General features: G+C 33.4%; 1 protein-coding gene and 1 long non-coding RNA gene across 2 annotated transcripts; one reads left to right on the top strand and one right to left on the bottom strand.

Moving 5' to 3' along the window:
* Positions 1-1,675: 1,675 nt before the first annotated feature.
* Positions 1,676-13,802, top strand: LOC109243093 (mitochondrial substrate carrier family protein C). The gene is made up of 7 exons (XM_019409984.1): positions 1,676-3,275; positions 5,190-5,607; positions 7,429-7,573; positions 8,362-8,477; positions 8,593-8,671; positions 10,675-10,908; positions 13,151-13,802. The coding sequence occupies exons 1-7, from the start codon at positions 2,192-2,194 to the stop codon at positions 13,469-13,471; spliced, it is 2,397 nt and encodes a 798-aa protein (XP_019265529.1). The 5' UTR covers positions 1,676-2,191; the 3' UTR covers positions 13,472-13,802.
* An 11,341-nt stretch (positions 13,803-25,143) lies between these two features.
* Positions 25,144-25,799, bottom strand: LOC109243088. Its single transcript, XR_002070489.1, has 2 exons — positions 25,649-25,799; positions 25,144-25,500 (listed from the first exon to the last, which is right to left on the bottom strand). It is a non-coding gene; the product is annotated as an uncharacterized LOC109243088 (long non-coding RNA).
* Between the last annotated feature and the right edge of the window lie 952 nt (positions 25,800-26,751).

Raw genomic sequence — 26,751 nt, 5'->3', positions numbered from 1 at the left:
TTAAAATGACTATTTTGTCTACTATAAAACCTATTTTTAAAGGGTAAGAAAGGCAAACGATATTTCACTAAGGCCCTTCGTGCTTTTAATATAGTATATATATATATATATATATATAGAAGTATCTAATTAACCAAAAAACAAAAAGAATGTCTATTTGTACGTGATTTGTTTCATTAGACTGATTTAGATATGCTCCTATGTTACAATTTTGAGTACTACTCTAAACTTCAAGATGATTTTAGACTAGGCTTCAATGCTTCAAAAGTCATTATTCTTAGTATTACTACGTAATAAGTCACATCATATACTTTAGTGAATGTTTAGATTGGCTTTTAAAAAGTAGCTTATAAGTTAAAAGTCAAAAGCCATAAGTTGATAATTAAAAGTGAAAATATCATATTTTTAATTTGATACTTCTCGTAATATGAAATGAACAATTTCAAAACCCTAGAAATTGATTCTGAAACGGATACTTCGAAGCCAATTGATTGAAAATGTCATCAAAAATGTTAACAAAAGCTATAATTTGAACAGATTTATAGGATCTTTTTTTTTTCTTTTTCTTTTTTGTGTGGATTGCACTAGGCTATGGCATTTGGAGCTATAGTTTAGGTCGGATAATTTTGCAGAGTTTGCGTGAACAGAGGAACATGAAGAACCGGGAATGAACAGAGGAGAGTTTTGTCAAAGAGAGAGGTTAAAATGAGGGGAAGGGGGTCGGTCTATGGAATAAATTAGGGGACCCCGATCTGTTGGATTAGGGTTTTCGCGCCCTTGATGTGTAAGACATCCATTGGTCATTTGCTGACTGGATGGACACGTATGTGTATGTGTAATACACGCGCGCATGGTCTCTTGTCAGATGTGTATATTAGTTACGGAAAAAATGAGTTCGAGTGTTCAAATGAAAAAATAGAAAGTTTATGTATCGGCTTTTAAAAACCCGACAAGTTAAGTGGCCAGGAAGCCATTCTGCCTTTATGATAAGCTACGAAGTTTGTTTAATCGGGTAAACTGACAAAATCTTGCTACAGTAATGTAAAGGGCCAAATATGGGGAAATAAAACATTAGCCGGTAGACCGACACTAAATATAATACTTGGCAAAAAATTATATCTTTTTATATAATACACATATATAAAATATATATTATTAATATTATTTTTAAAAGCAGGTAAAAGTATATACTTCTCAATAAAAATTATCACTAAGTTAAGACAGTTGAACTAATGTGGATAAAAGGATTGCATGGGAATTAAATGAGATTTAAGTCTATGAACCATCTTGAGAGCAAGTAAACAACCAGATGCAAACTGCCAAAAATTTGCCGATTTCCAATTAGACGCTACGTCAACCAATATTATCCACACTCAGCAGTCATTATCCAAAATCCCATCTTCAAAAAAAAAAAAAAAAAGTCAATATATAAGAGGAAAATAATGGTGTAACATTTTTTCCAATATATAATGCAATTAATCCAATAAACTCCAGCCACTCCATTACTCCTATAGCAAAACTCAATTTTACCCTCGCCTGTTGTTTTTATGAGCTAAAAACTTCCTTATTTAGGGGTATTTATGTCATTCTAATCATATTATGAGAAATGATAAGTGGAAGTCTTTTTTTAGTTTTTTTGATTCCCAAGATTATTTTATTACCAATAATTTATGTATTTAAAAAAGAAAAAAGGGTAGATGAGCTCTTTTTCTTGTTATACTTTTTTGTTTTTCTGGTTATTCTCTTACACTTCACAGTCATCATATCTTTGGGATTTGATCTGAAGAATATTAGTGGCTTCTAAAATTTTGCTGGATAAATTTTTCAGTTTCCGGTAAATCAATAACAAGAAATTAAACAAAACCCAATTCTCATAATACACAAATCATTTATCTTCCATTTTCAAGATTCATCCTTTATCCTACAATTTGTGTATATTACAGTTGACCACACTGTAAAGTTCTCATTTTGACCCCATTCCCTTATCCGCCATTGGGTATGAATTAATTTTTGTGCCTTCTTTTCCTATTGAATTGTACTTTCGTAATTGTTTTGCTATGTTCTTGTACAGTTTAGGGTTTATGTGAATCTGTTTCTTGTTCAATATTGTGGTTTTGTGAATATTAGGGCTTGTTCTTTATTGGGTTGGATTGATATTTGTGGTAGAGTAAGAAGGTGTAGTGTTTAAGTGATGGTGGTGGTATCTGGGACTGGAGACCCTGTTGAGTCATTTCTGAATTCAGTACAATTTGTTAAGAATGCGTTTTCGCCGATAGAGTTAGGTATTAAGAAAGTGGCAAAGGATTTTGAGCATTGTTGGCCTGGTCCAAAGACTGGGAAAGTTGAGAGTTGTACTAGTAGTTGTGGTTCTGGATTAGATGTCAAGAAAATGAGTGTAGTTAAGCAAGGTGATGAGAAAAAGAAGGGCTTGTTGATAAAGTTACCGATTAAGATGTTCGTTGGAATATTTGGGAATAATGGGCAGACCAATAAAGGGGGCAATAATGTGGCTAGGAAAGGGTTGAAGGAGAAGTATGGTGGCAGCAAAGGGGATGGGAGTTGTGCGAACTGTCTGCAATTTGCTGTGGCTTGGTCATTGTTGATGAATGGTTTTGTTCAGGCTGTTCCGAGCCCCTTTAAGACTGTGAAAAAGCGTGTTCAGAAGGCGAGCAATGAGGATAGTGCTCGTGATGATGTTAAAGATAATCTGAGGGTAAATTATGTGAAGGAAAAGAAGCACAAAGAGGGAAAGAATTTATCAGTTGAGTGCTTTCTTGGTTTTCTTTTTGATCAAGTAGCTTTGAATCTTCAAAAATTTGACATAGGAGTCCAACAGAAGGAATGTCAGATTGCCGAGTCTAATCAAATTCCTCCGCCTGCCAATAAATTTCATCATTTCAAGATTTTTGTCAGTATTTTAGAGGGGAAAAGAGCTGATGTCAATGGATTTCTTGGGAATCTGAATTTTGCTAGAGTAGGAGGTGTTCCTTCAAGTATTGTTGATGTAGATTCTTCCGTGGGAGAAGAGAGAGAAGGTGGTGTTAACGATATTGGTGGTCAAGAAGAGAGCACTGGAAATTCCGCAAGAAGTTTAGCAAATGGTTTGCTCAGTATTCCATTATCCAATGTCGAGCGTTTGAGATCAACATTGTCCACAGTTTCAATAACAGAACTAATTGAGCTCTTGCCTCAGTTAGGACGACCTAGTAAAGATCATCCTGACAAGAAAAAGCTGTTCTCTGTCCAGGACTTCTTCAGATACACTGAGGCTGAAGGTATGCCTTGATCCTAGTTATAAAGTTGATCTAAAGTTTGTCCTTTCCAAGTGACTCTGTTAACATGGCTTTTGATCTTTACATGAATTGTTTCTATTGGTCAAAAATCAACAAATACTGAGATTTCGTCATATCTGCGTGCCTTACAGTAGACTGATTACGTTTTCTGATCTTCTCTTTCATATTACTGTACATGTTTTCTTGGGTCTTTAGGTATAAAGAAGAAAGACCAAGACAGAAATTAATGGCATTAGCATCATACTCTGAGAACTTTGTGCTCATTTGTTGATCTAATGATGTTGATGTCTTTGTTTTAGTTTCCTTTTGCCTGCAGCTTTCTATTTTACAGCAGCTCTGTTTCTTGTACATTTTCTTCACTACTTCAATAAGAAATCTATATTTATGTTATCTTTTAATTCGACCTTCATCGAATAGTTAGTAATTATGTCAAACCTAAATCAAGTTTGTTTGAGACTTTGAGATTGTCAAGTATGTGTCAACAAGAGACTTGTGTTTTGGCTAGTTAGTCCACTCATCTTTCACGCATTTCTCAAACCCACAAAAAGTTTCTAATTTGTTGTGATTGAAAATGATGAATATTTTAGCAATCTATACTCCTTAACAACTTATCTCGATTTCCTTGAGCATAGAATTTCCTTGCTCTTCTGTGTGTGATCCGCAAGGCAAAGCCGATCCTAAAGCCAGATAAGGGGGGGGGGGGGTTGTATAGATTGTCGGCCAGCAGAAAAGTAGAGCTATAATGGATTCAGAGGATTCATATAGCTGAGCACAACTAGTTTAGGATTGACGCAAAGTTGATTGATTGATATAGGATTTTCTTTACCTTTCTTGCTTCAATGATCCCTTCCAAACAAAACCTTTATGTGGCTCCTCTGAGGTGTTTTTCCCCCAATTTCTTTCCCTCGTGTTATTTATCAAGCAAAAGCATATCTTTAATAAATGGTAACCCTGTCAGCTGTATTAGTTTCCAGCATATAAGATTGACAAGTTAAATGGTGGAAAGGAGAACTGTTCTCTTGTAACATGAGATTGGACGTATATTAATTTATGCACATACTATGTTGTTCCATGAAGCTCTGCTTAAACTTGTTGCCACTTGTTTACTTAAAGCCTTAATATTACATAACGAGCACCTTGGAAATATAGTTGGTAATGCTTGACCTGCTATAAGCAACAACTTCACCAAGTCCTTGGGGCTTCAAATCATATACTCGGAGTGGCTAAAATAGAAACCTGATAAAAATTAGCACATCGTTCGTAAACCTTATTGTCTATGGGGGCATGGTGATAGTACATTTTAGTAAAAATGTGAGATGTGGAACATGTCTGTGCTAGATAACCACATAAAATATGTATGATCGTCTATCTGGCTGTCTCTTGCGATGAGATAGAAAGTTAGTGCAGAATATGTGGCTTGTGCATGGACAACAAAACTGCACAACCAAGATAAACAAAAATGTAAACACATAAAATATCTCTTATCAACTTTTGACTTGTAATAATAAGTGGAAGAAATTTTGTTGACATGGAGTTGGATGAAATGGCAAGTTCAAGGAAACAAATGAGTAGCTGGAGCATTGTTCCAGTAGCTGAACAATTCTCAACGTGATTGAAGTAAACGATTCCTCTGTCATTTGCACCTATTATTATTGTTATTATTGCTGCTGTTGTTAGTTGTTGCTGTTATTATTATTATCGTCGTCATCATAATCATTGTTGTTGTTGTTGTTGTTGTTGTTATTATTATTATTACAACATTTTTTCCTTCTTTGGGTTGGGATAAGTAAATTTCAATATTTGAACCAAGGGCTGCCTGTGACGTACAAGATCTCCATTATAAGGAAATTTCGATATTGTCAAGCATGCCCTTAGTCCTGTGTTGTACTGTTGCAGGTAAGAGATTCTTTGAGGAGTTGGATAGAGATGGTGATGGTCAAGTCACCTTGGAAGATCTTGAAATTGCTATGAGAAAAAGAAAATTGCCAAAGAGATATGCCCATGAATTCATGCGTCGTGCTAGAAGTCACTTGTTCTCAAAATCTTTTGGGTGGAAACAATTTCTGTCCTTGATGGAACAGAAGGAACCCACCATCCTGCGGGCTTACACTAGTCTTGCTTTGAGCAAGTCAGGCACATTGCAGAAGAGTGAGATACTTGCATCGCTAAACAATGCAGGACTTCCAGCAAATGAAGACAATGCTATTGCCATGATGCGCTTTCTAAGTGCGGATGCAGAAGAATCTATTTCCTATGGACATTTCCGGAACTTTATGCTGTTACTTCCATCAGATCGGCTTCAAGAAGATCCTCGGTAGAATAACTTTTCCCTTTTTGAATGATATGATAATACCTACAGTAAGATGTCAGAATATAAAAGAAGTTACAGTAATGAGCTCCTTGTTAAGGTTCACTTTGGTGAACCTCCAGCTTTTCACTTCCATTATCCAACTTTTCCATGTTTTGGGTCTTTCATTTGAGTTAATCCTGGAGAAATGAGTTGATTAGAGGCCTTTCTTTGAGATTCTTTTTGAAGACAATCTTCAATTATTGATCATGTCTCCTAGCTTGATCATCTGAAGATCAAATATACAGAAAACTAAATATAATCAATTGCTATTATTAGTGGTACTACTGCATGTTAATCACTTTTCATGTTTATGCTGGTGGAGATGCAACTAGACAAGATGTTATAGGGGCATAACTTGAAAAAGGTCTTGGGTTTTGGAAATTGATGATTTTGGTTCTTCTAACTTTTGTTAATTTTGAGACATTGTGATCTTAATTATGTTTTGGCCTTAGCACAGAAGAAATAGCAAGATACAGAACAATTTTGAGAAACATCCAGCAATTCTGTGTAGGGGAGTTCAGGTTTAAATTCGAGCGCTTTTTAACATTTTGTAGAGGGAAAATGTTTGGTATTAGAAAGTCTTACCTTTGGGAAAACGATAGAGTGGGTTTGTTATAATTATGGTACTTGCGAGACTTCCGTTTTTTTGGTGAGTCAATTTAGTTGACAATTGATGGGAAGATTCTCTAAGTAGTTTTTATAACTACGGATACCTACATAAAAGAGTGTCTCTAGGCGTGGAGCCTTTGGTTCAGTGGTGAGAGAGCAGCACGTGAAATGTGAGTTAGACGCACGTCATGAGTTCGAACCCTGCTGCAAGTAGAAACATGGTATTTAGGTGGGGAAGGGTAGATGAGCGGGCCATTAATCCACCGAGTTTCGGACTGTGCACTAGCTGGCTCTCGGGGATTTTCCAGTTATCAAAGTAAAAAAGAGCTTTCCAAACCACCTAATCATCCAAGCAATATCTGGTATTGTGTGTGCATGACAAATATGCCAAGAGTAATTAGATCATCTGCAAAATTTTCTTTCCTTTTGAAAGCTGTGCAGTTCATGCATGTTTTCTATAACTGCTTAAGGGATCGCATGCACTGTTCATCCATGTTCATACCGTGGTTTCCTTCCAATCCTATAGATTATTTTATTGCATTCGACAGTATCTGTACATTGCAAATAATAGCAGTATCCATACATAGCAAATAAATTAAGCGTCGATTTTCCCCATTTTATAATAATTGCAGTTTATGAAAAGATGATCTAGATCCACCTCTTATTATTACCCAAAAGAAAATAGGAAACAAATTGATGCATGTGGATTCCCTTTTGCTATTAATATAGCACTCTGCAGCTGTCTACAGGTATAAGGGACCTTGATACTTTGTGAGATATTATATGGTCAATGAATGTTGAAGCACAAATATTAGCAAAAGAAAAAGGGATGAAATGTTAGAGAGCAGATAGTATAATGAAATAGATTTTATAAGTGTGAATATTTTAGTGTTCTAATAGAAAACGGTGGAAGACACAATGTGTCTGTTAGTTAATAAATTCAGATCAAAAGTTGACTTGACACACTCAATATCAATTTTCATTTTTGGATGTAGATGCATGTGGAACCTGCAGTTATGATTTTTTTCTGTCTCAAAGCCATTATTTTGTTGATGTTACATGCAATTGCCGCTATTGCAAAGCCTGACTCTTTTCTGTGTTACTTTTTCTTTAATTGATAATATGGAGTCTTATTTCAAAACATGAGTTGGTTTTTAAAATTTTTTGTGCATGCAGAAATATCTGGTTTGAGGCTGCTACGGTGGTTGCTGTTCCTCCACCCGTAGAAATTCCTGCTGGAAGTGTCCTAAAGTCAGCATTGGCGGGAGGCCTTTCTTGTGCATTGTCGACATCCATAATGCACCCTGTGGATACGATTAAGGTAAAGATTTTTCTCTCTTTTTTTTTTTTCTTTTCTTTCCAGAAGCATTACTTGTTGTTGAAACTTCTGTCATAACGTAGACCAGTTATTTATTTCCTTAAGTTGCTGGTGGAAATGATAAATGGTGTCACTCATTGATTGTTTTAATTTTCCAATAAAGAAAATTACCCAAAAAGGCCAAAATACGACAAGATATTGGATAAACATTAATAGCAAGATACTCCTTTGTCCCTAAGAAAACATACACCCTTTTTGTAACACCTTACTTCATCCAAAAGAAAAGAAAAAACTTACATCCTTTTTTTCTGTCCCAAAGATGTGACTCTTTCCTGGAAAAGAAAAATCTTCCTCCAACAATTCAAACTAATATAAACTGACGCTACTTCGTAATTTTTCAAACTTGATATATCGTCTTACCAACTAATGGTTCCACTTTATCACATTTCTAAACTATTACTTAACACACACTCAATGTAGTAAAACATTTCCCTTTTAATAAGTAGTCAAACTAGGTGTACACTTCCCTTTTTAACCAGTTTCTCAATTGGGTAAGTAAGTTTGTGTGAGATTATACTTTTCAGATAATTTTTTCCTGTTTGTTATTTTCAATGAAGCATAAGAAACTCTGATTCAAGGAAATAAATCTGTCAATTGTCGTGGCATAATTTTGGTGGTCTAGTGTGTTCCGTCCATCTGATGTCTTGGATATGGTGAAATTAATTTTGAAATTGAATAGCAATTCGTTAGAGTGAAAATGTGTATTCTGAAAATTTTGGCTGGTTCATCAGACACAAGTACAAGCATCAACGCTTACCTTTCCACAAATCATATCGAAGCTTCCCGAACTTGGAGCAAGGGGATTATACAGAGGTTCTATTCCTGCTATTCTAGGGCAGTTTTCAAGGTTAGTCCTTTTGTGTAACAAGAATAACAACAAACCCGGTGTAGTTCATGTATCTTGGTAAAAATGTCCTTTTTTTTTTTGTGTCTGGATTGTAAATTTTGATTTGTCATTGCAGCCATGGCTTGCGTACTGGAATATTTGAAGCAAGCAAAGTTGTGCTGATTAATATTGCTCCTACACTTCCAGAGCTACAGGTAAGGGTTTAGCAGTGGAATCCTTCTGAGGGGTTTTCCCTCTCTTTCTGCTAATATTGTTCAGTTTAAATTTTTTGTAATTCATTAATACCACACCAAGGTGGTGCTATCTTTGAAACATGTGCTGTGGCTATTCATACAAGCAGGTGTTCCCACTGCCAAAAATACAAAAGAAACCAAATAAAACTTTTGACTCTCTACATCAGGTTCTCAACTTCTTCAAAAGGTTCTCCTATTTCCGTCTCTCTAAAATAACCAAAATACAAAAGCCTGTAATTTGGAATTATATCCACCTTTATGCTAGGAGCACCTGATGAATGCTGAAACATGAAAACTGCATATGTAAAAGCCCACAGTGGCAAAGTCACAATGAAGTAACAGGTGGTTGACATCGCCCAATGCAAGTCAAATAAACCACAATGCATATCCTCCTTGGGTTATTGATGGTCTTAATGCCCCCCCCCCCCCCCCCCCAAACCCAAAAAAAAAACCAATTAAGGAAAAAAAAAAAAGCTTTGATGAGATGGCCATAGTAAGACTTAACTGAGAAGTGCTTCGTGGATGCTTCTTTGTATCATTCTATCCAATTCTCCAAACGGTGTAGCTATATAATCTCAGCAAGCATGACGTCACCTCGTCATACGCCCAACCCTGAAGGGGTTTGGACTTTTGAAAGATATCTCTCATGACAGTTGAGAATCGTCTCAAATCGCAGCTACTGTAACCATCTTGTCTGTTGCTAGTGCAAATAATCTCAGGAAATCATCTTCCAGAGTATTTTCACCACACCAAATATTTAACATTAACCGGACTCTTTTTGCATTTTTACCGAGAACCAGACTGAGCTTTGAACTGTCCAGTCTTCCTTTGGCATACTTTCCACAGAATCGTCCATAGGAGGAGGTCACATCTTTTAGCAACAGCCAAGCAGTACTTCACATTAATCACCATCTTCTACATGGCCCCATCTTCATTGGCATAGTTCTATAGCCACTTTCACAACAAAATGTATTTAAACATCCCCACTTTCGGAATTCTCTTGCATGCTCAATGAGAGCTGATGGTAGTTGTAGTTTGCAACCATTTACTGGTCAGAAAGTAATCTGGTAGAAAGATTATGAATTAAAATTTTGTAGGTTTTGAGAAAGTTGGCAATCAGCTTAATTAGGTCAATCTTTCGCCTTGATTTTAAAAAAGATTGGACCTTAACTTTTGCAGAATGGTAAAACATTTCAGCTTTGCACGGATAACATTTCAAAAGTCCTGTCTTTGATAAATTTGGTATATCACCTCTTCAAACAATGTCTTTGGTTATCCATTTACATGATGGTCAGTTGAGGCCTTTTTCTTATTACCATCTTTTTGTTCCTTCTATTATTGATTCTCAGCTTATAAGACTCTTTCACTGTGGTTTATCCGGTGGCCACCCAGCTGATTCTGCCTTCTGATGGTTCCATTTACATTGGAGGGCCCAATTAGTTGACTGGTTTCTGTCAGCTTATGTACTTCATTTTAAGCGTCCTAGGCAAGAACACAGCACTGTTGACTAAAATGACTACTCATTCTTAAGTTGAATTTAAAGGGGGATTTTTTAAGCTTTTGAATTATCCAAGTGTCCATTGGAGGATCTGCTCATCATTCAATGAGATTAAAGAACTCCTAGAACCTAGATGAGCTGCGATGACATGTAGGAAAGACCAAAAACAAATATGATATTATAACTTTCTTTCACATTTTTTAGTGTGCTTGTTTTGTTCTCTCTCTCCCTCCTTCCCAATTTTGTTGCTCTACAATTGATGTTCTTGGATGCCGCCTGCTGCCGCTGTTTTTTGTGCCCCATAGGTACACATGAAGGCTTGAAAATATCAAAGTAATAAGGAAAGCAGGATCAATTAGTTGAGCACTGACATGCTACATAGGATTATTTCCTGACTGATCTTCATTTGTTCGGATTCACAAAGCTAGTTACTTATCCATTTTCTTGTTTTTGGAATGTTATCTAGGTTCAATCTGTGGCATCATTCTGCAGCACTTTCTTAGGTACTGCTGTGAGAATACCTTGTGAGGTGCTCAAGCAAAGATTGCAAGCTGGTCTTTTCGACAATGTTGGGGCAGCAATCGTTGGCACTTGGCAGCAAGATGGTCTTAAGGGTTTTTTCCGTGGAACTGGTGCCACTCTCTGCCGTGAGATTCCATTTTATGTTGTAGGCATGGGCCTATATGCCGAGTCCAAAAAGGTAATTTTGCACTTAGTTAAGCTTGCACTATACTTAATCTTTATGAATTTTACTGTCAGTTTATTTTTTTATAACTGTTTAAAGCTGATATATTAATGACAAAGATATGACTGAAAAATCAGAAAATCAAGATATAAAAAGAAAAGAGAAAGACCTAAGTTCCTTATCAAAAAAAAAAAAAAAAAAAAAGAGAAAGACCTAAGCTAAGGATATAGAATTATAAATTCCGAAATATTCGGATCCTTGCTTGCATTCTCCTTTGCAACATAACTCGAGGAGGCCCAAGCATCTATCGCTGTGTTTAAATCAGCCTTATAATCTTTAAATCGTCTGCTATTCCGTTCTTTTCAGATTAAGTGCAAAATGCGGTGAGAAAGCATCTCACGTCTCTTATGGGATATTAGTTCTTGTAGCATTACCTAGTGAACACTGTTAAGAAAAATGGACATTAGGTCTAACTCAACTCCAAAAGGTAGCTCATGAGATGAGGATTGCCCAATACCTTATAAAGAGACGACAACCCATTCCCTCAACCAATATAGGACCCTAACCGACACCAACAGAGGAAAAACAGGTTACCTAGTTAGCAATAGCACAATGGAGCATGTAATTGTGGACTAATTTTGTGGTTTTCTTACCTGTTATTTGTTACAAAGTAACTGATGTACATTCTGCATTTTAAAACAGCAAAAAAGAAAAGAAAAAAACATTCTGCATTTTAAAACAGCAAAAAAAAAAATAAAAATAAAAATAAAAATAAAAAGAAGAAAAAGGGGAAACAGAATAGTTGTAGTACTTCATAAGTAGTAAAAAACGTGACAGGAGTCATTTCTAACTGACAGTGAATCTTCCCTTTTAGCACTCCTGTTATCCCAGTTTTTATGTTACTTTTTCCACTTTGGGGCGTTCTTATAATATTATTCTGTTCGATTTTTTCAGCTTTTATTACTCAAGTTTTAAACTTTAATATGATGCTTTCTTTATCCATATCCCAACTTTCACTTATTCAAGTTCATTTAACTATAACTTTCACTTATTCAAGTGCATCTAACTATTCAAATTTTGAATTTTGATGTCATGTTTGTCTATCAAACCAACATTTCGACTATTTTTTTAGTATTTTGTTCACCGTCATTAATATAACATATAGTCGAAAAAGTCGGACCCCACGATGTGGGATAATACTGGGTATGTTGTTATTGTTGCATAGTCGAAAAAGTTGATAATCAAGAAAAACTAATGTAGTTATATGGTGAATATTTGTAGATTCACAATATCTCTGGTGTCATTTCATTTGCATTGCTGAATGTTGTAAAATAATCTATTTCATATTCTCTCTTATATGGGAGATTAATTACTTGCCTTATCACAAGTAGTGAATAATTATTTACACTTTTTTAAGACATCTAAGGAGACCTCGTTCAGTGGCGGAGGCAGGATTCCCCACTAAGGGGGTTCGAAAAAAGAAAAATTTAAGAAATTAGAAGTGACTGGCCAATGGTAGTTGAACCAGCAACCTTACAAAGGTTTTGAACCTCCTTGACCATCGAACTATGCATTTGGGCTGTGTCAAGGGAATTTAAAATATAAAATATAGAGGTACAAACAGGATTTTACCTTATATGTCCAGCGTAATTTTATGGCGAAGGGGTTCGGGTGAACCCCCTTCCGCCCCCCTAAATCCGCCCCTGCCCCTGTTGAGGAATGTTCACAATCATGTCTTCGATAAATCTCTTCTTTATTTTGTTTCTTTACCTTATACATTAGTCATTAACATTTTAATATTTGGTGTCCAAAATTACACCATATAAAAATTGGATGGATGGAATACAAAGTATTTCACAGTCCTCTGGATTTATTCAGCTTTTTAACATAGTATTGCGTACTATAATTAAGGAAAAGCATTATGCTGTCTCTGCTATATAAACTCTTGTGTAATTTTCTGAAATTCAGTTAGCTGGATCAGCAGCTCCTTTTAAACATCTATTATATAGAGATTAATTGGGTTGGTAGGCAATGGGATAGTAAAACAAATTTGTAGAATATTTTACGAATGATGAATTTAATGGATGACTATTAACTGGTAATCAGGTCTAGTTGCCTGAAGCAAAAGATTGAACAAATCTGAGTTATAATCAACCACTGTATAAAATGCATATATTTTCAATTTCAGCTAAAGAAAGACCCCTTGACACTAAGGTTATAATCAACCACTATATAAAATTATTTGTGTTGATTTCAGGCAGTGCAACAGCTTCTGGGGCGAGAGTTGGAGCCTTGGGAAACAGTTGCAGTTGGAGCTTTATCTGGTGGGTTTACAGCCGTCTTAACGACTCCATTTGATGTGATAAAGACCAGAATGATGACTGCTCCGCAGGGGAGGACTGTGACGTCATCGATGGTCGCATTATCAATTCTCCGTCATGAAGGACCCCTCGGATTGTTTAAAGGAGCTATTCCTAGATTTTTCTGGATTGCTCCTCTGGGTGCGATGAATTTTGCTGGCTATGAGCTAGCAAGGAAAGCCATGGACAAGGAGCAACTTGCTCAGAAAAGTGGCTAGCAGAACATCGGCTCGGATTTTGTGTAGAGATGGTAACATGTAAAAGCTGCTGGGAAATTTTGAACCTTTTCCAAGTCACAGCAGTGACTAATTGCATCGCATTTAATTTGTCGAAATCCCTGCATTTTCTCGTTAGAGGCGACAACCTTTTAGATTTGGCCTCTGGAACAGTTGTAAATTGTCATTAGCAGCATCTTTTGCTTTGTAATATCATTTTGTACATCATCTTGTGCAGTTACTAACCTCGATACATCAAGCTCTAGATCTAGTACAAAATGAACTGAAAACCTTTTTTGAAACTTCACATGTTAAACAACTGTTGAGCAGAATAGCCCAAGTCTTCTTATTTCTTCCTATATTTCTTGTGAATCTTTTCCTTAAGATTAGCCAAAAGGAATTTTTTTGAATGCATTATTGTGTGAATCAACTGCCAGGAAGTCCTGTTAAGGTTACATTATTGTTAACTTTGAACTTTAAATTGTATTAGAAAGAAGATCTTTATTTGGTATGTCGGGGAAATGTTTTTACAGAAAATGAGTCACTTATGATGTTTGATTGTCGGACTATTTTTAGGGAATTATTTTCCACTAAATAGAGGAATACCACTTGAAAATATGTAATTTAATTCTTGCTAAAATATACGGTGAATTAATAAAAAATATTTTTCAGGAAAGATCCATTAATTTCCTCTAACAAGAGGCATATATAGAGATAACCAGAGTTTTCAGACTTTCACAATTATCTGAATGTCTCTGTGTATACAACAAAAGGAGCCTATTTTTGCAAGATATTCTAAAGAAGTTCTGAATATAACAGTAAAGTAATAAGTATGATCTTTACCTACAAAAACTTTAATAGTAATAGTTATTTGCTGAGTTGGGTTTGACTTCTACCTTCTCATGTATAAGAGAGAAAAAAACAGATGCTTGATTAATCAATCAACTTACCTTATTTTAAGTTGGAGTTTTATATATGAATATAGATATTCAATCAACTTATAATACTGATTTCTATGAGCAATGACAAGTTCCATACCTTTGTTCCATACCTATGTGGCGTTATTTGACTTGACCTCATATTTAAGAAAACAAGTCTTAGACATGTAGTTATATAAATTATTTCATTAAAGGTAAAATAAAAAATTTAAAATTTAATTATTTCTAAATATATTAATATAATATATTTTTTTGGGACGAATTAAAATTAAAGAGTGCTACATAGACAAAAAGTAATAAATAAGATTTGAAAAATAAAATTATATTTGCACATGAGAACGTACATATTATTACTTATTTTGCTGTTGTGCGGGGAAGGAACTAAGTACTAACCATCTTATAATGGTTTTCCGTTTGAATGCATTGGGGCTTAGAAGAAAAAGAATTTAAAAAAGGGGTTTTGACACAGTTATTCATAAAAAATAAAATCATTTACTCTTGTCTACCCATTTGTTTTTCTACCCATAAACTAATTACATTTCCTACCCATAGTAGTTTTTGTAGGGAATTTTTTCTTTATTCTCCAATTCTTTTTTATTTCTATGCTTCTTNTACTTACTTTTCTTTTTTATTTCTTATTCGTCTTTTCTTTTTCGTTTTTCTTTTTTTTTCTTTTTTCTTTTCTTGTCTTTTTCTTTTTTCTCGTTTTCTTCTTTTTTTTTCTTTTTTTCCTTTTCTAATTTCATTTAACTTCTTTTTTTCTATATTCTTTTTCTCTTCATAATCTAATTTCATTTACCGTTTTCACTATTTTCTTATTATTCTTTTTTTATACAATAAGAAAAATAATTGATATAGTGAATATTTGTTCACCTTTTTTTAATATAACTAGTACAATATACCTTTTATTTTATTTTTCTTTCTCATTTTTTAAATTCAATTATTAAACTGAAATAATATCAGTTGTCGCTTGATCTAATACACTGAATATCACATTGACTGCTGTTGAGCACCATAAATTACATAATCAGATACTAAGAATCAACACGTGATTGCCATGCAAACCTTGATCTCCTTCCCTATAAATATCAATATACACTCTACTATTAGCAGTAATACAACCAGTTATAGAGCAAGAAAACATAGTCTACGGCAACAAAATCTCCATATATACTAGTTAGAATAAAAATGATAATAAAATATTAAAAAATATAACAAAAGTATAAGTAGCGAAAAAGACTTCTAGTACCATGTGATACCAATATGGTATATATGTATACCAACAGAGCATATGATTTGTCTAGAATATTGCTACAACTATCTGCGACTATACTACTCTACCAAAACATTAAATGACGCAATAAAAGTATGAGAAAATTACATGCTCGTATTGCAAGCTAAATATTCGCAAAACAACTTGCTCATTTCGTATACTAAGAGGGTATATAATTATATGGGATCGTTCCAACAATTGCCTATAACTGTAAAAACTATTAATACACATAATTAATGTCCATCGACACACAAAAATTCCAGCATTATTGCAACTCATGTCGATATAAATAATTTCATAAAATTCACTTAAAATGCAGCTAAAATAACCAAAACAATGTTCAAACTACCATATGATACCAATATGGCATATAACTATACCAACATGGTATACCGTTTTACTAGTTAATTTCCGGCAACTATATGACTATACTACTATTACATAACACACATGCATAAAGAGAAAAATAGTGTACCACATATTAATATAATAAGGTATTTCAAGATATTGTACTATATTACTATTATTAAAAGAAAATCAAATATTGTACCAATTAAATGCAGCTAATACAACCAAAAAATAATTCAACTAGCATATGATACCAATATAGTATATAGCTATACTAATAGGGTATATAGTTGGAATGAATTGTATACTAAAATGGTATATTTGTATACTATTTGGGTATACAATACAAATTCGTCTTCTTCTCTGGTTCAACTATATTTCAACCCAAATTTCTAAAATTTACTACAAAATCTCCACCAAATTGACTAAAACTTTAGCTACAACCTCCAATCAACTTTCCAAACTAACCCATACAGGATCGGATCAAAACAACTAAACACTCAAACAAACTAAGTTATGAGTTTCAAGTTTCAAGGTCCGTCAATGGTGGATTTAAATTTTTGTACAATAAATCTTCAAAAACCAGCATCAAAGGTACAATCTACACATCAAAGAACAATATTAGCTACGTTTAATTGGAGACCAATGCAGTGCTGGATCGATTTGATTCAGCACACCTGCTTATAATAACACACATGCTTACTATTTTTTTCCCATGTATGCTAACACGCAAAAGTAATACAAGATGGAATTATCTCCTAATGAAACTGCAATTTCACTAATTTGTCCTTCAACAGTACAAAATATAAGCACCAAGCAAGTATAAAAGAACTGCACTTATTACAAAAGAATATTCCATGTCCACCACTCTATATTAAAAGGTAAAGACGACACTAAAAATTTGTATTAAAAAGGAAGAAAAAAATAAAAACGAATAGCTAACCACTCCAAAGAATCTATTGTAGGTGGGTAAATAGTATTGATTGCATAGGTAGGAAAAGTAAATAGTTTAGGTATGAGTATTTAAGGGTAAATAGTTTAAATTTAATGGGTATAAAGTGAGATTTTCCCTTTAAAAAAGGGAAAAATCTCACTTTATACCCATTAATTCTAAACTATTTACCCTTTAATTTTCAGGCCCAAACTATTTATTACTTCTACCCATGGGGCCCAAACTATTAACCCGGTTATTTACACGGTAACTATTTTGTGTATGTCTCCACCGATGACCTTGAACCTGGTGTTGTGGGTGAATCCATATTATCACTTTTCCCTTCCTCCTCTTTCACTGCACCTCTATCTTTTCCCTTGTTCACAACTTTTTCCTTTTCCTCTTCTTCCCTAGATTCTTCCTCTTCCTCTTGTTTGTCTACTTCCATTTCCCCTGCACCCTCTCTGTCTTCTCCTATTTCATCCTTATCATCATCAGTTTTATTTCTTCACTGTTCTGTTTAACCTTTTCTTCTTGCTCGTTTGTTTCTTTTTCTTGTTTCTTCTCTTCTAGGGTTTCTTTCTCGGAAGCCATGGTAGTGATCTGTAGGTTTTGTCTGTGTGTTGAAGAGTAAAAAATCTTTTGAAGGAAAACTGTTACAAATGAGTGAATTTGACCATATTTGTCAGATCCAGAATTGAGTACTAGTAAAGATCGCGGGAATTTTCTTTTGGAAAAGGCGGATATATTTGGTTAAGTACTTATTAACTACTGAATTTCTCGTCAAGAAAGGGTATACATCCAGTAGCTTCCTATAGTGAAAGAGGATCCCAACTAACATGGAAAACTATGTAATCATCTAACATTTGTTCCCGTTTACATTGCCTATGTCCAACAATTTGCAACTGCTTATGTCAAAATTATCTTTTCTTGTATGTTGAAATCTTCTACAAGTACATCAGAGGCAAACACAACCTCCAGACCACCTCTTCTCCTCAATGAGCTACATGTCTGCTAATGCAAAATCAATTTAAATTCAAAAAAAAAATTCTTATACTAAATGGAAGGAGAACATGTATTGAGATTTGTTTTGAAGCTCTTGAATTTAAAATTTTTAGTTTGAAGATTTCTTGTTTGATTCAAAATGGGTGCTGTTAAATATTGCTTATAATACCTTCTGGAAGTTCATACTGAAATTTGATAGCATTTGGAGCTGATTTGAGATCGAAATTTTCAGCTGAAAATCGAAGAAGAACACAACTACCCAATAGTATACTGCTACAATATACAATATGTCGTAGGAGTATATAGCTATACTGCAACAGTATACTGTTATAGTTTACAACATGCTGCAACGGTATATTGTAATAATCGAAGAAGAACACAGTTACCTAATAGTATACCCCTACAATATACAATATACTATAGGAGTATATAGTTATATTGCAACAGTATACTATTATAGTATACATATATTGTTATAGAATACCGTAATAATATGAAATATACCGTAACAGTATGCTGTAATAGCATACAATATACCATAATAGTATACTTATTACCCGTAAATTCACTTGCCTTTTACCTTTTAATTTGCTTTAAGCTTTTACCCAGCGTGAGGGGCAAATTGAAAATGCAAAGAAAATAAAAATATTATAGTATACTATATAATGTAACGTTATACTCTTACAATTAGATCCTTTTAGAATTTTTTTGAAATTTTTATTGGCAAGTGATATTATTTCAGTTTAATAATTGAATTAAATTTTTTTAACTCTTTGCGTACAATTGTATACCCTGTTGGTATAGCTATATACTATACTGGTATCATATGTTAGTTAATATTTTTTGGTTGTATTAGCTTAATTGGTACACAATTTGATTTTTCTTTAGTAATAGTAGAAAAAAAGAATAATAAAAATAGTGAAAACAGTAAATGAAATTAGACTATAAAGAGAAAACGAATAAAAAAAAAGTTAAATGAAATTAGAAAAGGAAAAATGAAAAAAATAAGAAGAAACCGAGAAAAAAGAAAAGGAGAAAAGAAAAAAAAAGAAAAAAAAGAAAGAAAGAAAAGAAGCATAGAAATAATAAAAAATTGGAGAATAAAGAAAAAATTCCCCACAAAAACTACTATGGATAGGAAATGTAATTTGTTTATGGGTAGAAAAGCAAATGGATAAACATGGGTAAATAGTTTATTTTTGTGGTTAGCTGTGTCAAAACCCCATTTAAAAGGGGTAGTGGATAGAATAAAGAAGACTAAAATGGTTCAAAACAAAAACAGAAAACACACCATAATAGTCAACATATGGAAGACTGCTGTTTGACTTTCACTGACTCGTGGCTATTAGCAGAATATATATTATTAGTAATTTCAAAAAATTTTAACCTATGTTTTGTGTTCACTCCTAAAAAGATTTTGGATAGGTTGCAAGCCTTTTCAAATCCGGCAGACCTACTTGTTCTCACTTCAACCATATCTTGCTGTTGATGACTTTAACTCCTTCCAATTAATTACTTCTGCACAGGAGTACCAAACGGGCGGGTCGGGTCAGATATAGTTCGGGTCGAAAACGGGTAATGAAAAAATGGATCAATTATCCGACCTGAATCACATTTAATACGGATAAAAAATGGGTTAACCGGCGGATAATATGGGTAACCATATTATCCATGACTTTTTGCCTATGATCACTTTGGGAGCATTCTTAGTCTCCCTAACTTGAGATACCCCCAATTTGAGGCTTTACAAATGTAAAAGTTAGATCCATTGGTTATCCATTGGTTAATCATTTTCTAAATGGATAACATGATTCTTATCCATATTTGTCCCGTTTTTAAAAAGTTCATTATCCAACTCATTTTTAGTGGATAATATGAGTGGTTAACTATTTTCTTTTAACCATTTTGCCACCACTACTTCTACACAAGTGAAAAGGTCAATTAAAATTCGATTTTCCAAAAAGGTCTTAAAACCAATTGTCTAGTTCGACTTTATTTGAGGTTAATTGAAATCGATTAAAAGAAAGTGCAACTCTATATGTTTTTTCACGAGAACCCTAAATTTGGAAATTTTCGTACAACACTTTTATTGGTAGAACCATTATAATTTCTAGAAGATTAGGCGTAGCGTAACATGTAACATTTGGCTTAGCATGCTGTGTTTTAGTTAATTCATCAAGTCGTTGAAGTCTGGCAGAACAAGACCAAATTAAGCTTTTCTTAGTAGCGTATAAGGATAGCATTTTAGTCATGATATGGTTTAGTATTAAAGGCTTAAAACAATGTCTAATTTTGTTGGTTTAAGCAAGTGATACAGATTAAAAATTACGATATTTGTAAAGGTAAATGACTTCCACCTAAAAGTTACAAAATTATTGGATAAAAACCTTGGAAAAGTTCCTTTAGAAACAATTCAAAGTACTTATTAAGGCAAATAAATGAGTTTCAAAATATCCGGCATCAACTCTTGAACAATTACAAATTGACCAAGCGTAACGAATGAAATGGGCCGGCCATATTTATAAAAGAACTTTTCAGAAACTACTATGTTTTAGTAATTATTAGCTTGCTATAGCTATCATTTACTAAATTACTTCCTATAACTATGTTTTCAGTTGTTATAGACTGCAATGTATTTTTACTAATGTATTCATGAATACAGTAGCAAAGCTCGGCGTAAAACAGGGGAGTCCAGCTAAGTAGAGAATGTATTCGACTGTATTTGCGAGCTGTATTCGTGAATACAATAACGGAATTCGCAAAAAAAAAGGTCTTCAGCTGTTTAAAAACTGTAAGTGAATCAATTAAAACACCCCAAAAACAGAGCAATCTTCAGAGATTCAATCCCTCATTTCTTTTTTTAGTGGTATCTTTACTAAAATATTTTTTAGTGGTATCTTTACAAATAGATTTATATATTGAAATTATATAATTACATTGAATACAGTTAAATACATAAAAATATATTGAATACATGACGTACAACATGTCATCTATAGTGCAAATACATATGAATACTGCAGATACATTTGAATACATATATGAATCTGAATACATAAATTATATTAATTAAAAAAATGTATGAATACATTCTACAATACATTGAATACTTACTGCTGAATATATACTGCTGGACAAAATAATGAAACAAAGTGAAGCTTTTAAATTATATAATTACATTGAATACAGTTAAATACAGTGAATATATTAAAAAAGTAGAAAAAACTAAAGACAGTGAATACAATGAAATACATGGAATACAGCGAGATACATTGAAATACAATGAAAATAAGGTAACAGACTCTTCAAGTTCCTCAGCCCCAAACGCCGTCTCCAATCCACCAATATCCAGGCCGCCGCCATGTGGGGCGTCGCTGCCGGTTAAATAAAGACAGTTGTTGAAGAAGCACCAATTTAAAGGATCAAACGCAAACTAGAGACAGAACTTCTTTAGATCTCACAAGGCAAACATGAACAATCAATGCAAAATCTAAGAAAGTGGTCGCCGGCCGGATCTGTCGTTGGCGGAACACAACCCTGCTAGAGTTTCTAAAAGCAGAGGAGGAAAAAACCGGGGGAAAAAGAGAAGAAAGGGGAAAGAGAAAAGAGGAGAGAGGGAAGAGAGAGGGAGAGAGAAAAATAACACACATCGTATTTAATGGTTTAATGGTAGGAAGTGACATAAATAGATATTTTGCTATAAAATTAAAAGGTAGCTATATGAGATAATTTTTAAAAGGAAATTTATTTATAATAAATAAGGTATCAACCTTTGTTATAAGAGGTAAAACTTCCTACTAAGGCGTGATCTTTGAAGTACTATAAATATTCCTTCTCCCCCACATTTGTACCAAACTGAAATCTTCCTACTCATGCTAATATTATTTCTGGAAAAATAAGTACATTCTATCTCAAAATTCTATGCTCAATTTTTCCTATCTTGCGAAAGATATTAATAAGAAGCTCTTACTCTTTTATTGCTTTCATATTATTCTCATTTTCAATTATTTGCTTAATTTATTCATTTCCAACTAACAAAGAGCTGTTTATTTCAAGTGAACTGACTTCTTGTGGCCTAATTTTACAAGTGTAATTGCTTTAACCTAATAACCAAATAATGAAAAATAATTCCAGTAGTACCAAAGACACTTTTATGAAAAATAATTCCACAACCCTGCTAGGGTTTCTAATTTGTATTGATAATCTTGAAACAAAATTTTTTAGCTATGAGAACCTGTCATTTTATATCTAATCTTTTCACGTAAAAAGAAAAGAGTACTGCTATATATTACATATTTTATGAAACGTATCTAACGAGCATATAAAGAATTAAATATCATTGAATGAACAGAAAGATTACGGTCAAAGAATTTTCATTTAACTTCTGAATACCGAGCATTATCTCTTAAAATCACAAGGTATAATATTTATGTTCTCCACTTCTCCTGTGGCTAATAACCTACACAGAAATTAGTGAACATCCTCGGCCTCTTTCTAGACAATTTCTATTTAAGGAGATTGTTTTCTCATTTCTATTATTGATTAAATAGGTCCTTTTAAATATATAGCTAATTATTTAATTATGCAAATTGGTTATGACTTTGGAACATAGGACTTAGAAGTTGGAACTATTATCTAAACAAATAGTAGGGTACTTTTGTAACGATAATCTTTGTTTTGTTCTTATCCTTTTCTCAATGTCATCATTTAGGCAGGGAGTATCTTTTCTATGTTTACATAACTTTTGCAAACAAACCAAGAAAAATCGTCACTTTTGCAACTTTGCATGATCCAATCGTTTGCCGACATAAATTCTAAATTTGTTTTTGGTCAAATATCTTAAAAAGTTGGTTATCGGGATTGATTTTATATATATATATATATATATATATATATATATATATATATATATATATATATATGNTTTTCTTACGTTTGAGTTTTTAAAGTGGGGTAGCTGTTAAATATTGCTTATAATACCTTCTGGAAGTTCATATTGGAATTTGATAGCATTTGGAGCTGATTTGAGGTGATTGATATTGAAATTTTCAGCTGAAAATCGAAAAAGAACACAACTACCCAATAGTATACTGCTACGGTATACAATATGCTGTAGGAGTATATAGCTATACTACAACAGTATATTGTTATAATTTACAATATACGCAACAGTATATTGTAATAATCGAAGAAGAACACAGTTACCTAATAGTATACCGCTACAGTATACAATATACTATAGGAGTATATAGTTATACTGCAACAGTATACTATTATAGTATACAATATATTGTTATAGTATACTGTAGTAATATGCAATATACCGTAACAGTATGCTGTAATAGTATATAATATACCATAATAGTATACCTATTACCCGTAAATTCACTTGCCTTTTCCCTTTAATTTGCTTTAAGCTTTTACTCAGCGTGAGGGGCAAAGTGAAAATTCAAATTTTTTTTTTCCGCTTTGATTTATTCTATGACTTGAATTCCAAGACTTCTGACTTCTGCAAAATATTAATATACCATTGGAGGACCTTGAAGCTTTGAAACTCATAAATTGGGTTTGTTGAGTTTGTGGTTATTTTGAAACTCAAAACAAGAAAATTTTTTCTTAACTCTTTGCCTACAATTGTATACCCTGTTGGTATAACTATATACTATACTGGTATTATATGTTAGTTAATATTTTTTGGTTGTATTAGCTACATTTAATTGGTACACAAATTGATTTTTCTTTAGTAATGGTGTAAAAAATCATAATAAAAATAGTAAAAACAATAAATAAAATTAGACTATAAAGAGAAAAAGAATATAAAAAAAAGTTAAATGAAATTAGAAAAGGCAAAAAGAAAAAAATAAGAAGAAACCGAGGAAAAAAAAGGAGAAAAGAAAAAAAAGAAAAAGAAATGTAGCATAGAAATAAAAAAGAATTGGAGAATAAAGAAAAAATTCTCCACAAAAACTATTATGGGTAGGAAATGTAATTAGTTTATGGGTAGAAAAACAGGGTAATAGTTTTATTTTTGTGGGTAGCCGTGTCAAAACCCCATTAAGTAAATCATAACTACTGAAATACTGCTAAGTTATTATCAAAAACATCTGAATCTTAACCCACCGATTGTGTCTATGAAGCCTCTACTGATAAACTGACGCACTGCGCAGGACATGAGATTTGCTGGCTAGTTCTCTAAGTGAAAGTAGAAATAGCTAAATAAAGATGACTCTAAGGAATACACCACGAACAAAAACGGAGCTCACCAATAGTACTAGAAGTGAGGGAAGTCCTAACCCATAGCCTGCTCGCCTGCAAAATCAGTTCCTACGTCGTACCGCAGACCAATGTAGGTTCCCAAAAGAGAACGTCAGTACCATCCATTGTACTCAGTGAGTCTCAACGACAGGGGGCGAAACTTTAATAACATATACATTACGAGCAAAGGTTCTAAATGCATGTAAAACATAAAGCTTATAAGAACAATTCTAAATTAATGGCATAATAGCAGTTTATGAATATTCTAAAAGAAATTCTTTTCTTTTTCTAAAAAAAGAAATACTTCTCTTTATACTTTGGGAGTTCCAACTATCCTGACCTATTTTTGTCTTAGTCATCGTGTGATCAGCATGGGTTCGATCCCAACCTGATCGAATAGGCCCAATCCGCGAGGTGCCACTCGCTTCATGGTTCTCAGTGCTCATGTATCATACCTTAGCCTGGATAAGTAAATTCTCAGCAACGAGACCCTCGGCTCGTGTGCTCCCTACTTTGGCACAAGTAGTTTCAGGAAGTCAACGCCTTGGTCAGGACCCTCGGCCTGGACGATGACCCCTTCTCAGAATAAAGGATACTCCCAAAGATCTTTTCCTTCTAAAACTTTTCTTGTGACTTTTCAAGTCTAAATCTTTTAAACATGCTCATACTGGAATCCTTGAATGTAAGGTATGGCGTAAAAATGAAATAAACATTCAAAAGTATTTCTAAAGATTCTTGCTTTTTCATGAAATTTTCTTTTTCAACATGAAAATGGCCTATAAGTATTACACAAAAATCTGAAAATTTAAGCACATATGTCAGAATAAATCATCTAACTTTAACTAAAATAATTCTAAGCTAATAGAATGTTACTGCGGCTTCTTGGCCAAATTCCAAATAGAGAAACAAAAAAAAGATCTGAACATATGAATTGGATTCCTCACAATATTTACTCTTACTGTGTTTCTAATACGACTGTATCAAACTGAAAATACAGATTCTGAACAAACCTAATAGTAGGAACTTTATTTCCGCTACATAAGGGGAAACAATTTGAAATTAAATGTGAGGCAGAAAACTTTTGAGTTGGGAAAAGTAAGATGAGCTACTCACTCACTTCAATTAAGTACATATTCACTCTTTTAGCCAATTCATCAAACACCTTGTATGCATACTTTTGTAAGTTAAACCATTTTGGTAAAGGATTATATCAACTCACCTCAAAACTTCTCGAGCCAATACGTAGACCCCATTCCAATTGACACCAGTCAAACAAGTGATTCTACAACAGTCAATGCATTTTAATTAATTTCAAAGTTTCGCACCTAAACACGTAACTTTACTGTTGATATAGCAAAAGAAGGGAATTAACTATTCAATTCGTACCTATTACTACTGCAGGGTAATTGACAATAGGGAATTTTATATACCTGAGTTCAAGGATTAGTGATTTGTAAAGAACCATTTTTCGTTGCCTGCGTGAGTTTCGTGACTCTCTGTTTCATGAGTTTGTTCTGTTTTTGTCTAAGGCTTTATCCTTCTAATCCTTTTCGTGAATAACAGAACCTTGTTCTGTTTTCTTAAGGCTTGAAGCCTTTTGTTCCATCAGCCCTTTTATGGGCTTTAGGCCCTTTTTCCCTTTTTATTTTTTGTTTTTTTTAACTTAACTAATAATTAATGATACCCACTTTTATTAATTAATAATTAAAATTATTAATATTTTTCTAATTGTATGTCCAATTATTTAAGTGTGTGTGTGTATATATATATATATATATATATATATATATATATATATATATATATAGCGTGTCTCGAAAAAATAATAATTTAATTCTATAATTAGCGTGTCTCGAAACTTTTATAAATTTGAGGAGTGTTACATACTCCCTCTGTCTCAAATTATATATCGTGGTTTCTAAAAATAGTTATCTCAAATTATTTATCATTTTAGAAGTTCAAGAGTAAATTAATTATGTTTTTCTAATTCTACCCTTAATTAAAATTGTTCTTGGAGACTACAAATACCTTAATTTTGAGTAAGCATTAAATGAAGAGAGATAATATCTTAAGACATATATAAGGTAAATGTCACGACCCTAAACCCAGACCCGGTCGTGATGACGCCTCTTGTGAAGACAAGGCCAGCCGACACAAACCCCAAGTTTAATTAACAGATATAATGATTCATAATCAAGTCATAAATAATGATAATCCCAAAACAAAGTGAAATATATCAACTGCGAAAATAAAACACAGCCCGACATCGGGGTGTCACCAGTCACGAGCATCTACAATCCGTCTAAGAGTATGAAAAAGACAACATAGTCTATTACGAAACTAGGACAACGAAATAAAAGTAGGAAGGAGAAGCACTGGGCTGCAAACGCCGAGCAGCTACCTAGTCAACTCCAAATAAGCCTGCTGGAAGCAATTCAACCCTCGCTAGCGTGACTTGAGACTCCTGAATCTGCACACAGAGGTGCATGGAGTAATGTGAGTACGCCAACTCAGTAAGTAATAAAAGTAAAGG

This window comes from Nicotiana attenuata, unplaced genomic scaffold (genome assembly GCF_001879085.1).
Source record: "Nicotiana attenuata strain UT unplaced genomic scaffold, NIATTr2, whole genome shotgun sequence".
NCBI classification, from domain to species: Eukaryota; Viridiplantae; Streptophyta; class Magnoliopsida; order Solanales; family Solanaceae; genus Nicotiana; species Nicotiana attenuata.
The sequence above is the reverse complement of the archived record's forward strand: the minus strand, read 5'-3'. Positions and strand labels throughout refer to the sequence as shown.